Source organism: Siniperca chuatsi, linkage group LG19 (genome assembly GCF_020085105.1).
Source record: "Siniperca chuatsi isolate FFG_IHB_CAS linkage group LG19, ASM2008510v1, whole genome shotgun sequence".
Lineage (NCBI taxonomy): Eukaryota > Metazoa > Chordata > Actinopteri > Centrarchiformes > Sinipercidae > Siniperca > Siniperca chuatsi.
The window spans coordinates 5252898-5270673 of record NC_058060.1 but is presented as its reverse complement, the minus strand read 5'-3'; the positions used below and the strand labels follow the sequence as shown (position 1 = coordinate 5270673).

General features: G+C 39.3%; 2 protein-coding genes across 7 annotated transcripts in view; one reads left to right on the top strand and one right to left on the bottom strand.

Moving 5' to 3' along the window:
* The first annotated feature begins 914 nt into the window (after nt 1-914).
* ift74 (intraflagellar transport 74) overlaps nt 915-17776 on the top strand; it is a 47062-nt gene continuing 30200 nt past the window's right edge. The window contains exons 1-8 of one of the 5 annotated variants that reach the window (XM_044176360.1): nt 915-941; nt 2138-2271; nt 4936-5077; nt 5401-5449; nt 5638-5736; nt 6426-6486; nt 6872-6931; nt 7129-7190. In XM_044176360.1, the coding sequence (XP_044032295.1) occupies nt 2143-2271; nt 4936-5077; nt 5401-5449; nt 5638-5736; nt 6426-6486; nt 6872-6931; nt 7129-7190 (602 nt within the window). In that variant the 5' untranslated portion in view covers nt 915-941; nt 2138-2142. The other 4 variants (XM_044176364.1, XM_044176359.1, XM_044176361.1 and 1 more) reach the window with 4 other exon arrangements.
* Nucleotides 10603-17776, bottom strand: part of LOC122866570 (leucine-rich repeat-containing protein 19-like) — a 17866-nt gene continuing 10692 nt past the window's right edge. For both annotated transcript variants that reach the window (XM_044176366.1, XM_044176367.1), the window contains exons 6-7: nt 14501-14710; nt 10603-14378 (exon numbers count right to left, since the gene is read on the bottom strand). In XM_044176366.1, the coding sequence (XP_044032301.1) occupies nt 14071-14378; nt 14501-14710 (518 nt within the window). In that variant the 3' untranslated portion in view covers nt 10603-14070. The remainder of the gene's footprint in view (nt 14379-14500; nt 14711-17776) is intronic.

Below are 17776 nucleotides of genomic sequence, written 5' to 3'. Positions count from 1 at the left end.
AGCTATGTTCAAATTTATACAGATGCTTCATAGAACACAGCTAACAAAATTGGTATTTCATTCATAGTTCCAGATTTCAACATTAAAATTGGCAAACGAATCAGTGATGGAGTATCGATGTATACTGGGGAGATGCTGGCAATTTTGTTAGCATTGCAATTAGCTGAAGATGTGAGACCTTTGAGAGCAGTAATATGCTCTATTTCCAGCTTCATTAATCAGCTTGAAGCAGAGCCATTCAGACAGCAGACCAGATGTCTTAATAGAGATACAACAAACACTATATAGAATTCAAATGATGGTACAATGAGATAACTTCTGTTATGAATTGGTGCTATATAAATAAAACTGAATTCAATTGAAAATGATGGGGCTAAATCTAACATTTGTACGGTGAAGGTGGTTATACAACATTCAAAGAAAAGTAGGTGTGATGAGGAAAACGGGGAGAACCAGGAAAGTGGAAACAACAATATCCAGGCTACGTTTTGGGCATACAGGATTAAACAGTACATTATGTAAAATAGGAAAACATAATACAGGAAGATGTACATTCTGTGATCAAGAAGAAACTTTAGAACATGTTATGATTTACTCTCCAAAATATGATGCTGAGTGAAGAGATCTGTCACTGAACCTTAAAGAAATAAAGATGAGGTTTGATTTATGTGATCTTTTACAAAGAAGTTCTAGAGAGAAGTGTTATTTATTGTTGTTTCGTTATCTTAGGAGAACAGATTTGATAAAGCGAATATAACTATGGTGTTTATATGTATATATATATATTTTTTAATTTATTTTTCTCATTTTCTTTTCTTTTATTTAATAATTAGTGAACGTTAGTCCCGATCCACACTCCATTCCATTTGGTGGCGGTAATGCACCATAACGTTGATATAAAACCTTACGAAGAAGAAGAAGAAGAAGAAGAAGAAGAAGAAGTAATAGTAATAGTAATAGTAGAAGAAGAAGAAGAAGAAGAAGAAGAAGAAGAAGAAGAAGAAGAAGAAGAAGAAGAAGAAGTAGTAATAGTAATAGTAATAGTAATAATAGTAGTAATAGTAGTAATAGTAGTAATAATAGTAATAATAGTAGTAGTAGTAATAGTAGTTGTTACTGTTACTACTGTTACTGTTACTGGGGTAACGTCAACATCATCCCAAGTTGCTTACTTTCTTGTAGCTAGCTAGCGTTTTACCTTTTAATTGACATTTCCCACCTCCTGTAAATTAGCAAACTAAAAATAGCCGCTTCGGGTGTAAATTTTAGAGACCTGTACTGTCAACGAAAACGACCAAAAAGGAGTTCAGTTTAAGGTACGAAACACTTGCTAGCTTACTCGTGCTATTCCGTGGCAGCGAGCTATGCTTAGCTAACGGTAAAGTTTGTGTCGCACATAGTAACATTAACGCTAACGGTCGGTAGTTAACTGACCTACATAATGTTAGCAAACATTTTTGCAGCTAAGATTACGCTTAACACTACGTCAAACGTTTTCTCGACATTTGAGATTGTTACCTATCGGAAATTCTTTTAACGGGCGTCTTGGATTTTATTGTTAGCTTTCATCCCTGATCATTTGTGTTTTATGCTAACGAGCAGCAGCGCATAACTAGCTCATTGGTATACTTTGTTTAACGCTGGTAGACTACAGGAAGGAACTGACTTAATAACTTCTCTGACTTGGCATCAGTGGTGCAAGTATAATTGTTGTGTGACTGACTTTGGTTCATATATATATGGTGCATATATTTAAGTAACTGTCAAGTGGTGCTCACTCCTGTACTTGGAGAGCCCCAGCACTACATTTTCCATCTTTCCCTCCTCTACTCACGCAGTATTAGCTGGATCTGGTGTGTTCAGCTAATTAAAAGCTTATCGGTGTGGGCAGAGTAGGGAGGGATGGAAAATATACAGTGCTCTGGCTTGGAGTGTCTGCTTCAGGATTCAAACCAGTCAACGTCCAGTCACAAGAGAGTGTCACTGTCCTCTTGGCTGCTGTCACCAAGCAAACATATTAACAACCACTTAACTATAACAGCACCACTAGTTTGTATGAATTTGTTTCAGTCCATCAGCTACAAATGTTTGATTTGTTATTTGTTGTTGTTACTGTTAATATGTCCACTGGTTTTAGGCATAATGGCGAGCCAGCGTCCTCCCTCTAACATGGGCCGCCCAGTTAGCCGCAGTGGATCTGTGGTCCATGTCGCTGGAAGACCCACAACAGCTGACCGACCTCCTCCTACAGCTATACGTGTTGCAACTGGGGTAAGTCAGCTGCAGCTTGGATGCATTTTAGCTGTGAGATATAAGTGCTCTTCCTATAACGAAACAAAAGAAATAGTCATGAACCATCTTGGAAGGAAAACCTTTTTTTCATGCACCACTGATCTGTGGACAAGCAGAGCCACTTCCATGTTCATGGCAGTAACTCTGCAATTTGTCACTGAAACCTGGGACATGCAGAGCTGGTGTTTGGGCTGTGTTGGGCCAAGGTTCAAGGACAGTTTTGTAACCTTAAGAGAGGAGGTTAAACAGAATCTTATGATCAGTGTTGATTTGCTAAAAGCAGGGGGCCAAAGTCAGCAAACATCATCTCCAGATGACAAGCAGCAACCAGCAAAAAAAACTAAATCAGATCTGAAGAGTCTGTTAGCAATCTGTTAGACTACAGGGGGGAAAAAAGGGGGGGAAAAAGAGTGAACATGGAGAGGGTTCATCATCCAGAGAAGATGAGGGTGCAGAAACAGAACTCAAAAATGAGTTTTCAGTATATGAAAAGATGCCTGAAATCAGTGCAGGAGAGGACCCACTCACATGGTGGAGGACACATGAGACAACTTTACCTCACCTTGCCCAGTTTGCTAAAAAGTATCTGTGTATCTCTGCTTCAAGTTCAGCTTCAGAGCGTGTATTTAGTACATCAGGGCTCATTTGCAGTGCAAGAAGGGCACGACTTACAGAAGGGCACGACTTACAGAGGAGCACATTGACATGCTGGTGTTCCTAGCTCAAAATCTGAAAGTTGCAAAACAACTGTAGGATACAGTAATGGGTGTCAATCTCACTCACCTCTGTAGAGAAAATCTGCATAAAACTGCAGCAACAGATTCCATTTCATTATTTTGTTTACTAATTTGATACTTGATGCATAAGATTGCACTGATTTTGTTTTTGCTTGAAGTTTAAGTATCTTTTATTGACATTGTGATTTGATTTTACTTGGAAATACAAAAGATTGCACTTTTTTTTTACTTGCACTTTATTGGTTTTTGAATGTAATGCAATCTGAGAGGCTTTTGAACAAGTGCACTACCTCAGGACAGTTTTGTTAATGTAAAATATATGTTCTAGACTTGTTATATTTAGCTTTAAATAAAAAATAGTATTGTGACAACACTACTTCCTATACAGTTCCTATGTGTAGGCACTGCCTTAAAAAAGAAAGAATACCATTTGCACATCTTCTTTCCACAAAGGAGGCTTATTGCAGCTTAATTTTTCTCTGTTGTCTTTGACCTCACTCTAGCATGCTACAAATACAAAATTATTTAGCAGTATCCAGTGATTATGTGGCCAGTTTCTTCACTTTCTCTATGTTTGTCACTGAAACACGAAACCCAGCATCTCCTTTCTCATAAGTGACTGGCAGACTTGACTCTCTGAAAAGTAGAACTTTTTTCAAATTTGAAAGCTCTTTGCTCTGGCTTAACAAAAAAGACACTTTTTCTGTGAAATAAATCCTTAATTCACTGCGTTAGATGAGGAAAAAACAGCTCTCCTCACAGACAAACAGTTTCACACAAGTACAAACAAAGCACAGAGAGGCTGGGATAACAAGACAGGCAGAGGGGGTGTGACGTCATCTTCTGCTCAGGACGCCATTACTCCACTATGTCTTTTATATAGCAAATAGTTGTTTGCTGCTATATTAATGTTCAGAATCTCATTTACAGAACCTTTTAATACTAATCTTTTCTACAGAAGAGCTAGTAGAAACTAGGGATGCCCCAATTGCGTTTTTTGCCACTGATACGACTGCCGATCATCTTTGAGCCATATCATCCGATACACAGCCGATACGATCGTTTTTTGTATTAAAAAATCAAGTACTGTAATACCTTGAAAATAGCCCCTTTTTTAAGTGCTTACAAAGTCCTTGAAATTCAAATGAACTACATAACGATGTCTTATATTTAGTTAAGTTTTGTTTTTTGAGTCATTATAATTAAATTGCTCTGAATCAGCACTCGCTCAGCCTTTTCTTTTTTCCCTCTCTGACTCGTCAACGGCTCTCCCTCTCCTTTCTTCCTTGCCTTGATGAGCCTGTTAACGAACACTGAATATGCCATTAAAGTGTAGATTTAATCCAGCATGGCTGGAAATTGATCTTTATAGTGATTGAATTTTGAACTTTGTTTAATACTAACTGCTGACTCCTCACTCCTCCTAACCGGCCGCAAGTGATCAACAAGGCTAAAAACAAGGCTTACCTAGTTTGTTGTCATGGTTCAAAAACTGACATCCATAGAAATGATTGGTCTCAACTTGAACCAGAACATCTGCAGACTAATTCCATAACAGATATATTATGATCCACTCTAGTTAGAAACAATACAAGATGAATAAATCGCTGTTTTCGTTAGCTTCGCCGCCATCTTTACTGGAAAGGAGCCTGCTATATGTCGCTGCTATGCAGCTGCGCGGTCACCATATTGGAGAGGTCGCTATGCGTCTGCATGGTCGCCATAGAGGTCAAGAGCTGCTAGTAAACAAATACAATGTGCATTCTTGATGGGTTTTCGCCATCAGTGACTAGAAAGCATTAATCCCGATCTCCCGATTGCATATTTTTACTGAATATCGATTGGTCTGGGCATCCCAAGTAGAAACCCAGTCTTATGGAGTTTTATTCTTTCATTTTCAATCCAGATGGTTCCAGGTACAAGTGGTCATCCTGGCATGAGGGGTGGCATCCCCATCGCTACCCCTGGAGTCTTGTCAGCACAGATCAAAGTGACTGACAGGCCTGTGACCCAGCAGGGGCTCAGTGGGATGAAGACTGGCATGAAAGGTAAATTTGAAGTGACATCAGCCCATTCCTTTCACATGGATAGATTTATAGTTTTAGGGTTTAATGTTAGACTATGACTATTTTTCTATTGATTAATCCATCAACTATTTTATCGATTTATTTGATTAATTTGAACGATTCATTTTCTTCCAAAAAATCAAATTGACCATTTAATTTGAGTTCATATGTCGACTACTTGTGGCAGCCCTAGGGCTGACACTTTGAGACACTGTGAGCCATTTTAAAACAGACATTACATCATTACAAGTCTCACCTCTCTCTCTTTCTCTCCTCTACCTCCTCCTTTCTTCTATCCCCAAAAGGACCTCAGAGACAGATTCTGGATAAGTCCTACTACTTGGGCCTTCTTAGGTAATGCATGGTACTATTAGTCCTGCTGCCACCAACTGAATTGTTGTGTTAAATATGTTATGCCCTTATTAGTATTACTTTATACTGTGCAGAAGGTCTTTCCAGCAGGGTAACCATTTCTTAAACTTCCTGTTGGTACATACCAGTCAATTTTACCATATAAAGTGTTTTTATTGTTGTGCTGTTAGGAGTAAGATCAATGAGTTAACCACAGAGACCAGCAAACTGCACAAAGAGATTGACAACTACAATCAGGAGAACTCCGTTTATCTGTCCTATGAGAAGAGGTGAGTGGTGTTTTTACTAGTTAGTGCTGACGCTGTACATTTTGTAATTAACAGACCATGTTCTCCCATTTTATTAAGGCCTACTGCATTCCACAGCCTTCAAATATTCATAAATATAAGAAGATATACTCATTGACCATGAAAAAGGGAAATGTTTGTGGACTGCATTGATCCATCAATTGAAAAAATAAAACCTCATCCTCAAGAGCTAGAAATTCTAACTTAAAAGAAAAAAGTCAAAAAAGAATGCTACTTAAAAACCATGCTGTATGAGGAAAAATAAGATCTTTGCAGTAACAAGTTCCTAAACCTATTATTATTATTATAACTATATTGATCAGAAATGATGAGATGCTGTCAAGATCAATCAGACTCACCTCAGCAGATGACAGTGATCAATCAGGTTCACCCATCACACATTTGTTTCATGGTAATTAATTAGTCAGAGCAGCACATTGCAATGTTGGGTTAAAACAGATAACCCTCTTCTCCAGTCAGGAAATGTTACACAAAAGAAGTTGAATCCCAGTCTGTTTGCACTGTAGAATTACCAAATCACATACTATTATGAATCTATGGTAATAGAATACAATATAGAATGAATTAATATTATAACGAAAAAACAGCATAACAGTGCTAAAGAAAAATCCCCAAATTACCAACCCTTTGTTGTTTTCTTTCCCTTTCAGAGCTGAAGGCCTGGCTGTAGAGATTAAGGATCTACAAGGCCAGCTTGCTGACTACAACATGGTAAACAGCTGTAAACTAGAAGTTTTAGCCATTGTGTATAATTAATTTCAGTGGGTAGCCACTGGAAAATAATCTTCAATTCCTACATCCTGGACATTACAAGCAACCAACTAAACAAATATTAGAACAAATATTTTTACACTTTATGTATTAAGTTGAAGTTATCCATAATGACCTGTAGTGAGTATATACTACTACTTAGAGGTAACCAAACACCATTTGAATACTTCAAATGCTTAAGTGTCTGGTATAGTACAAGGTGTTTGAAAAGTCTTGAATGGTTTACAATGGACTGTGCTACCCTTATTAAACACTTAAGTCTTACTGATATGTAGCTTAATTTTTGTAATTCATGTTTGTGTAAATTCTTTATTTGCATTTCTAGCTGGTGGACAAGCTCAACACCAACACAGAGATGGAAGAAATGATCAACGACTACAGCATTGTAAGTACACCATGTAAGCAATAAGGTAATTTTTCTGACACCCCCTGCTTAAAACCTAAAAAGTCAGAAGTCAAGTCAAAGATGTGATTCAGTGGCCTAATTTTGGGTAGAATAAAGTGGAAAGACTGTTCCTTTTTGCAAATATAATGAAAATGCCCTCTCATTCCTTTCAATTTTCTTCGTCTCTACCCTCCCAGTTGAAAGCCCAAAATGACAGCGAGGCTGAAAGCGTCGATAGCATCTTCACTGAGAGGAGAGAGTAAGTACTTTGTGGACGTTTAATTATGGTTATTGCAGGGTGTTCTGTCAAACACAGTTGTATTGCTTGAGATCACTGAGGCAAGGATTTATGTTGTGAAATCCGGTTCTTTTTTTCTACAAAAAAATCTAACAGCCAATGTGAATTCTTGAGGGGAAAAAATGCATTTTGTACTTCATAAGCTTTTAATGGTTTATCAAATGGTGTCATCAACAATCAATTAAGGAAATTGATTCATTGTGATGTCATGGTCATGTCTTTCATTTTTGATCAAAGTAACTTGTTACATTACAAGATTACTGCCAGAGATTTTAAAATAATAATAATGTAATGGTAGTGGTAATATTAATAAAGTAATAATAATATGAATGATAGTGATAGGAATAATAATAATAGTTATAAGACTAATAATAACAATTGTAGTAGCAGTTGTCGAGCAGCAACATGGGGGCAGCAGATGGCCCACAATCACAGATCCAGACTCTGCAGCTCTGGAGGCAGAAATACCTGCTGAAAGCGACAGAAGGAGAGAGACGAGAAAGCACAAAACTATGGGAGAGAGAAGATGTCGAGTTAGTAACATGCATTAATGGAATAAAAATGCATACAGAGGGAGAGGAGGAAAGAGAAGCTCAGTGCATCATGGGAAGTCTCCTGGCAGTCTAAGCCTAACAGCCTAGCAGCATAACTAAGGGATGGTTCAGGACTCACCCAAGCCAGCCCTAACTATAAGCTTTATCAAAGAGGAAAGTCTTAAGCATTTAAATGTGGAGATGGTGTCTGCCTCCCGAATCCAAACTGGGACCTGATTACGCAGGAGAGGAGCTTGATCACTGAAGGCTCAATGCAGATACCCTAACAAGTTCATACAACATGTCATTAGGACATTAAAACCTTCGTGATGAAAAGTTGTTCAAAGCTTGAGTTTTTGTTAAAATTTCCATGTTTCGCTATGAAACAGGAAGTTGTATGTTGTAAGTTGAGTGTACGTGGTCAAATCTGCCCTAAATTTCACATGTATGAGTCCCAGCCTGAAGACATCTACATGCCAATATTCAGTCATAATCATAGTGCCACTTACTGGCAACAGGAAGTTAGTCTTTAACAAAGTAGTCGTCACGGTACGTTTCACCTAGATGTACGAAATTTGGGAAGCAGATGGACTTTAAAAAAAAAAGAAAAAAAAAAGCCTCATGGAGCCATATCCTAAACCCAACAGGAAGTCAGCCATTTCAAATTTACTCTGCAATTTTCGGGCATTTTTCGCTAATTAAAGGCTGCGTACTTTAACTCCTCCTCCTAGAGAATTAATCAGATTGACTTGATTTGGGCAGTGCAATCTAATGATCTAATGTTTTCGATGAAAGCCATGTTTTGATGTTTTTTTAAAAAAAAAGTAACTGTGCTACCTTGGCCCCACATCAGATTTTTTCCAAATTTGTTGATAAGGTGATATATTGATTGCGCCACCTACGCCATCATTTGATTTATGTGAAAGTTTCATGGTGTGGTTTACACTTTATATACTGGAACATGACATATAATTAGTGGGTGTTCTCTAATGCCACATAGTAGTCACAGGATGTGATATTTAACTCCTCCGTGCAGTGTCCAGAACACATGCAAATTCAGAACTGTATCCACCGACCTCCAGTAACTGCACGGTGGCTGTGTCACGGCCCGACGTGGGGGAGGTGCGAGGGCCTGTTCATCGCTGCTTGCAGCTTTAATTTTTTTTGCAGTTCAACTGCAATGAAAAAAGTAGAATTATTTTAAGTACATAAAAGTAAATAGAAACCGAGGGTACCTGACAGGTGGCACCTGTGCATCCTTTTGGTTACTAATGACGGACAGTGAACTGGGCAGAGGCATACTAATTACAGTTGCCTCTATGAAAACAATTAAACACGGGCTCGTATAACTTACAGTTCATTAAGTTTCAACGTGCAACCAGTTAACTAGGACAATGCTTAGTTACTTACTTAAACAACATAAAGGCTGTCCTTTCTGCCATCTCGCTAGCTGAGCTACACATGAACACTGAGACAACCGTAGGATTGGATGCCTTCCACTAGTACACACCTACAGAAAGAAACAGACATTTTTAATGCGTCTGGGATTTTCTTTTTTTGTTTTTTGTGGCAACAAAAGGAACAGGGAAATACGGTAAAATTTTAACACTAATGGATTGCTTATTTTAATACGTAACTAAATAACTGATTACTTGAATAGCAAAACTAATGCGTTACGCTACAACAAAAAGGTTTGTAGTGCATTACCCCCAACTCTGCTGATGGGGTAGCTTTAAGGAATGTTGAAATTATCAAAGTGCAAATCTTCCACAAATGAGATAAAAGGTTGCCACGTTAAATCGTAGAAAAGGTTTCAGTCGTAGTCATCTGGACACTGTTTTCAGAATCAAGACATTTCGGCTCCCATCCGGAAGTCATTCTCAATTGTGAAAAAATGGGACGGGAACTAGAAATTTAAGCTACTCTGTGTTACATAAGCCCTGCCCTCAGGAAGGAATCTGCCTTAGTATCTGTTAATAGCTAGTTTCACCTGAAACTGACCTAATAGTTTCCAAGATGGCCCAGTAATCAGTAATCAGGCCTATTGTTTTCTGGCTGCATCTACTTCATCACTGTTAAGTACCTGATTAGCATGTGATTGGCGTGACCAAGGTGATAATACACTCTGATAGACTTTGGGCAGATTAAATCTCAGACCACCATCTCTGTTCAATGAGGGGTTCTCTTTTTTCACCAAAATGGCTTCCTTGACGCCCCGTTCAAACCAACTCTTCTCTCTACTTAGAATCTTCACCTCGCTGTCTTCAAATGTGTGATTTGTAGCTTTTAGATGCAAATGCACGGTGCTCTGTAATCCTGAGTTAGCGTGTCGTCTGTGCTGATAAAGTCTTTTGTGAAGTGGCTGTTTGGTCTCGCCTATGTACCGTTCTTTGCAGTTTTCCTCACTGCACTGAATGGAGTAGACAACATTGCTCTGTTTCTGTGTGGGTAACTTGTCCTTAGGGTGAACGAGTTTCTGTCTTAAAGTGTTGCCTGATTTAAAGAAAACAGGAACATCGTGCAAAGATCCTTTGTAGTTTTTCAGACAGTCCAGATACATAAGGAATGGAGACACCGTTCCTTCTTGGTTCTGTTACACTTTTGTCCTGTTTTTGGCTCTTTTAACTTTGTTGATAGCCCAAGTAGGATAACCACAGGCTGAGAGTGCATTCTGGACATGCCTTTCATCTTTCTTCTTACCCTCTGAGCCGGTGGGCACTTCTTGGGCTCTGTGTTGTAATGTCCGGATTACACCCAGCTTGTGCTGTAGTGGATGGTGTGAATCAAAGAGCAAGTATTGATCCGTATGTGTAGGTTTCCTGTACACTTCTACCTGGAGCTTTCCGTCCTCTCCTCTGAGTGTAGAACAATCAAGAAAGGCTAAGCGGTTCTCTTTGGCGTCCTCACGCGTGAACTTGATGTTGGGGTCCACAGTATTGATATGCTCTGAGAACGCTTCTGCATCATTGCTCTAATCCACTGGGGGAGTGATGGAGGGCAGCTCTCCTTCCATTTAAAAAGAATTAAACATCGGGCAAGTAAGGTTGCCATTGATTAAATGTTACTATTGGCTTTGTTAAGGATTATGTCCTCGGATACCAGCCCAAATATTGCTGTAAAGGCTGTAAGTTGTATGTGCCTGCCAATGACCTCTGAAATAAAATATTTCAGAAACAGATTGCCAGTACGTGTTGAGCTTGGGACATGTGTATGAGGTTCCTGTTTGCATCGGTCACAAGTAGGGTCCAGGTCAGGTTTAAACTGTGACAGTTTAGCCTTTGACCAGAACACTTTCAGCCATAAGGGGTCTGATATCTCAACTTCTGTATCCTCCTCCCATAGAGCTTTAAGTGAGTGCAAGGAGCTGTTATTATGTGTATTTATACTTTTTTGTAAATTTGTCCAATCATAACTCAACCCGATGCTGTAGTTTCAAAAATAAAATCTATGAGTGTATCTGAGGGCTGTAAGGGGAAATTGCTAGATATTGAAGACATGAAACTGCAAGTTTGCACCCCACTAATGGTGCCATTATAGGGAAGCTGTTAATGCCGAAAGCTTGTCTTGAGAGAGTGACTGACTGGATATTTTGTGAATTTCGCAATTCATCCAGCCAGTGGCAGCCCAGAGCAGAAAAGAAATTTTCAAGGGAACACCCACCAAAAAGGTCCATCTGGTTGCTGTATTAATGGGCATCAATTCACTCTTCTGCATATTGAACTTTTTATAGCCAGAAATCTTGCAAAAATCTTAAAGTAGTTTTAGTAAATAGGGGGACATACAGTGAGGGATCCAATAAATATATCAGCATATCGTCCGTGTAAAGGGATAACTTGTCGGTTATCCCTTTACATGAATCCCTTTAACCCCTTCATTGATGCGCAGTGCAATAGCTAAAGGTTCTATCGCAGTGGCAGAAGTGGAGACTAGGGACAGCCCTGGAGAGTGCTATGTTGCAGATTGAAATAAGAGGAGATATTTTTATTGGTCTGCACAGCCGTCTTGGGTGCCGAATAAAGAGTTTTAATCCAAGAACGAAATTGTGGTCCGAATTTGAGTGTGGAACAAATATCCCATTCAACACGGTCAAAAGCTGTTTCTGCATCTCAAGAGATCAGCATTTCTGGGTTATCGCTGTGAGATGGATTATATAGAATATTATAGAGATGTCTGATATTAAAGAAGGAGTGTCTGTTTTTTTAACAGGGGTGCAAACTTGAAAATCGCCGTTTTGAATCCAAAATAGGTCATTTGTGTGATTTGTGGGGCTGGGTGAAATGAGAACCCCGCTTTGAGTTGTCAAAAAAAAGCCCCTGGCTTCTGTGCTTGGCATGTACAAGGCACCTGAGAAGAGTGAAGCATGAAGAGGGCCATCTCTTACAGTAGTGTTATGATAACCTTAATTGGCTTAACTTGAAAGGTGATATGTCAAGCTTGGGACTGTTAATTAGCCTGATAAGGTTGAGTTGCTTTGATTTAGTGAACGCTAGCCATCACAATTTGGATCTAATGTTAGGTATTTCCATGGAGTCTAACATTAGCTAGTGTACTTGTTATTCCCAATTGCACTTTTTTAACATTACTGACATCGCCATTTTGCAGACAGCTACAACATAAGTTGAGCTCCTCAGACAAAGTGCCAACTTAACGTTAATTTTACCCCCTGATGGTTCCACTTTCTTTATGCTAAGATAATAACCACGACGTAATTAAACAATTTGCTTTTAGGTACTTGTAATTTACTTGAGTATTTCCATTTTATGCTACTTTGTACTTCTACTCCACTACATTTTGGAGGCAAATGTTGTCCTTTGTACTCTACTACATATATTTGACAACATTAGTTACTTTGTAGATTCAGATTATTTATTCAAAATGTAAATCAATCAATAAATTATGACATAGCCTACCTATTATTATGGATTAAAGCACCCAGCAGTATACAAAGAACTAAAATTTAGCTCCACCTTTACCACCTGCAACATTAGTGATGCTTACCCACGGGGGCGTATACGCTCCCAAATACCATGTTGTCTTTAGAGCATCATTACTCCTCAACAGTTTGAGTTAGAGACATGCTGTTTTTTCCTGTTAAACTATAGAAATTAAGCTAACTGGGGAGCCCCTGTTAGTTTTACTAATAGAAGTAAATTACTCACATGCACTAATATGAAAAGTTGTTAAAAAACGTGGATAATCTCACCCTCTGCCCAGCGCTTTGCTTATTCTTTGTGTATATTTTGATCAGTTCTCATCCACCATCTTTGTTGTTGATGTAAGAGTCACATGTCTGAATTGGACACTTCTCTTGGCTACAGTGGATGATGTAACAGCCATTCGCAATGTCTGATTCAGAGGCTTGGCTGTGTATTGTGTGTATCGTAATGGGACAGGAGCAAAGCAGAGAGGAAAAGTTTGTACAGAAACAGATACAGACAGATACAAAGATACAATGACATGGCATAAAAGACATTTAGTGCAGCTGAGGCGTTAGTTTATTTTTCAAGGAGATGTCGAAGAAAATGACAATTACGACTCTGTGCCTGAGTCGTGCTATTCGTCGATTTGTATAAATCCTTACGAGGACAAGAAAGTAATGCTATTATAAAATAAATACATTGTGATGTATTATGTGCGCTACAGAGTAGGGAAATGTGATTGATTGATGTGAATTGGATTGCAGATTGTTTTTGTGCACTAGGACAACATTTGCGCTTTAAACTATCTAGATGGACCTACAGTATCTCTGTGTGTTTTCCCTGTAAGCAATACTGATCATTATAGCATGGTAAAGTAAATGTATAGTATGTAAAATAAACAGACTATTACTGTAGAATAGTATAGGGTGGATGTAGATAGTATCTGAGATAAACCAAATACTACTGTAAACTATTTTACAGTATATACATAGCCTATATAAATAAACTTATTATTATTATTTTAGTCATTTCAGACCCTCCAGAAGATGTGTTTTGATAGGGGGGAGAAAGGTTAGGCCACTGAGGAATTGTGTGGTAATTATTATTACCCAGTGAAATTGTTTTATTTATTTTCTTGTGTTATAGTGTGGATGCCCCCGGACTACCCTAAGGGGTTCGCATCTTTGTCACCTTTTTCACTCATGATGAGTTTGCACCCCTGTATCCCATCTACATGAACCATACAACAAGCCCCCCACTGAGCACCTCATTTTAGAGTACACAAGTGACAGATTTTCCTTTTGTGATAACCGCCTTCTTGTCTTGTCGCTGGGTCACCAGCTTCTGTTTGCTTCTTCATGGTTCTGCTTTAGTCTCCTCTCCCGCATGTTACTCTTCCCTCCTGATATATGGATCCTCAAAATACCCATCCTCCTCCTCCTCCTCTATCCGCCTGTTCTCTTGCTCAAAGGTGAATGTCTGATGGTTCAGGTATGTCCCTGTCTCTGAGAGGGCTGTTGACAAAACGTCCTCCTCCTCATCCTCTTCTTGGTGCAGTTGCTGGTGACGGTAGTTGTGGAAGAGCTTGTACCAGGAAGGCCCCTTTATGGCACATACGATGAGCATGGTGGTGCTTAGCGCCAAGGCTGCAACACATGCTGTGAAATTCCATGTGTTGCCAAGCACAAGTGTCTGATCTAGTTGGGGTTGCAGGGTGGAGATAAGGAGGAGAGACCAGTCTGTTAAGCTTGTTATGTTCTATTTGTACATCCACATATGTAATAGAAGAATGGTTGAAGATGATCTCTCTTTCTCCTACCTTTGTTGATGTTGTGGTTTTGGCTTGATGTCAGTGTGCTCTTCAGCATAGTGGATGAGCCCCAAGACTGCTGAGAGTTGACTGGTGTTGGTGGTTTTTGTGGGTTTGTAATGAAGGGGGGTTGCGGTGATGGGTGACACACAGCTGTAGCCTCCAAAAGATCACTTCCAGCTTGCTTTTCTGGAGAAGCACAGGTGACTCGTGGTCCCCCTATAGAGCCAGACATCACGTATAAAAGCAATTTAAATAATGAGCATTCACTTAAAGGTCGAATGTGTAGGATTGGCATCTAGTGGTGAAATTGCAGTTTGCAACCATTTCAATACCGCTGTCATCACCCTCCCGTTCCAAGTGTGTCGGAGAAACTACGGTGGCCATGAAACTTGCAAAAAAACGTGAAGGGCCCTATCTAGAACCAGTGTTTGTCAGTTCTAGGCTACTGTAGAAACACAAATCTTATTTTCAGGTGATTATACACAAATTAAACCATACATATTATATTCCATTTGTGTCAATAGCTCCTCCTAAATGTTACACACTGGACCTTTAAGCCCCTTTCAGACATGCACCCCTTTACGTTAATCTGACCTCAATTTCATTTATTCATGTCGGAATAAGCCCCCTGGTCACATTACGTAAAAGTCACGATGGCAATCTTACTATTTTGGACCTTGTAACATTTCTGTAACACGTCCGACACGGCACAAGTCTCGATTGAATTCCGTCAGATTAGCGTAAAGGCTGCAGCAGCACAAGGTAAAACATTCAGAGAGAAATGCATATCTTGTACCACCTTCTAAGATAATTGTAATTAATGTATTATCTCACTATCAAATAACGTTAAGCGATGAAACTCGTGAAAATATATCAGTAGTTTCACTGTTAGAAGCGAGGGGAGCATCCTTTAGGCTCACAATGGTCCTTAAGGCTTCAACAGCAAAATAAGTTTTAAAATCCATCAGTGATAAATGCCATTAGAGAACTCTAATTCTCTGTCATAACTTTTTTAACTCACTGTTGTTCTCTCTTTCCCTCTTTTCTCTCTCTATCTCTCTATCACATAGATCAAGGCAGCAATGTTACTTATGCCTGAAAAGGACTTTAGTTGAGTAGGTAAATTGTCTGATCCCTTAAATGTTGTCAACATCACCACAGTTGGATTTAGGGCTGCACAAGGCATCGTTTCAGCATTGGCATTGCAATGTGCAATGGTCACGTTGCAGGACGTACAATGTCAATTAAGGCAAATTAACTCAAACATATCTTGCTACAACTTTATGCTGCTTGATACAAAAGGAAAACTTTCACGGTTCTTATTTTCTATAGCTAATCTACAAGAGAAGTCTGTCTGGTTGAGACATAATTTACACCAATTTAAGGGTTCGTGGATACACAGTTTGTTGCTATTGAGTGACATGCAGGCTCTGCATACACAGCGTAAGCGAACCACCAATCAATCATTCTTGATCAGACAACCAAAGCAGGCTCCGCTAGTCATTGAGTTGACCACCACAACCTAAAAATAAGCGAGGAACAGGAGAAAAACACAGAAAAGGAAGATTTAATTGCAAAAAAACATCAGTTGTATGTAAATATTACAGCTACAGAAAGGATGATGTTGACCAAAAGCAGGTATTTTGTCGACACTTTCTTGCAATTGTTTCCACAACACGAAGCAACAGGACTAATTTGTTTGACCATTTAAATCAGCACCACAAAGCTCTTTATGACGAGTGCAACGCCATGTTTGCATCCAAAGCAAAAAACTATTTTGGATGCCATTGCTAGTGTTACACCATATGAGAACAGTTCCAAATGGCAGAGAGAAATCACTGATGCGATAACTTTTTGCCTGATGAAAGACATGGTACCTTTAGGGCGGCTGTGGCTTGGTGGTAGCGCGGGTGGTCCATCAATCCGAAGGTTGACGGTTTGATCCCAGCTTCCCCCAGGCCACATGTCAAAGTGTCCTTGGGCAAGACATTGAACCTCAAATTGCTCCCGAGGGCTGTGCCTTCGGTGTGTGAGTGTGTGTGACTGATCAGTTAGTTTCAGTTGGCACCTGCCATCAGTGTATTTAGTGTGTGTGTGTGAATGGTGTGAATATGATATGTAGTGTGAAGTGCTTTGAGTAGTTGGAAAGACTAGAAAGGCGCTATACAAGTACAGTCCATTTACACTTAACACTGTTACCAAAGAGGGCTTTAAAGACATGATCTGGACAAGCGTATGTAATACATCACGCACCTATTTTTCTTAAGTTGCCATCCCAGAGCTGTATGAGAAATGCACGGCACAATTGGAATATTATGCAGTTACAACGGACTTGTGATCCAGCCGGACAACTACGCTACATAAGTCTGACCGTCCACTTTATTAATGAGGACTTCCAACTGAAAAGTCACTGTTTGCAAACAGCATTTTTCCCGGAGGATCATACAAGTGAGAACATCGCAACAGGGATGAGAGAAGCGTTGGCTGCTTGGGGCCTGGATGAGAGACGTCAGGTCTATATAACAGACAATGTGGCGAACATGGTGAAGGCTGGTGCCCTGAACAAGTGGACTAGGCTGCAGTGCTTTGGCCACAGACTGCATCTTGCAGTTGGTAAGTTATGCTCATGCTATATTTACTAAGATGTTTTACTTAACAGCCTGTCCTGAAATACAAAAGTTTTCTTAACTTTAATCAGTTTCATAAATGTTAGTTTTATAAGCAAAGGCACACTAATTTCAAACTTAAGGGCACATTGTTTAATACTGTTAGTGGAAATGCTTCATACAGTGGTGTGAAAAAGTGTTTGCCCCCTTCCTGATTTCTTATTTTTTTGCATGTTTGTCACACTTAAATGTTTCAGATCATCAAACTAATTTAAATATTAGTCAGAGATAACACAAGTAAACACAAAATGCAGCTTTTAAATGAAGGTTGTTATTATTAAGGGAAAACAAAATCCAAACCTACATGCCGCTGTGTGAAATAGTGATTGCCCCCTAAACCTAATTTCTGGTTGGGCCAATGCAATGAGTCTTTTACAGTGCTGTGGAGGAATTTTGTTAAGGTCATGCCACATCATCTCAATAGGATTCAGGTCAGGACTTTGACTAGGCCACTCCAAAGTCTTCATTTTGTTCTACTTCAGCCATTTAGAGGTGGACTTGCTGGTGTGTTTTGGATCATTGTCCTGCTGCAGAACCCAAGTTCGCTTCAGCTTGAGGTCACAAACAGATGGCCGGACATTCTCCTTCAGGAATTTTTGCTAGACAGCAGAATTCA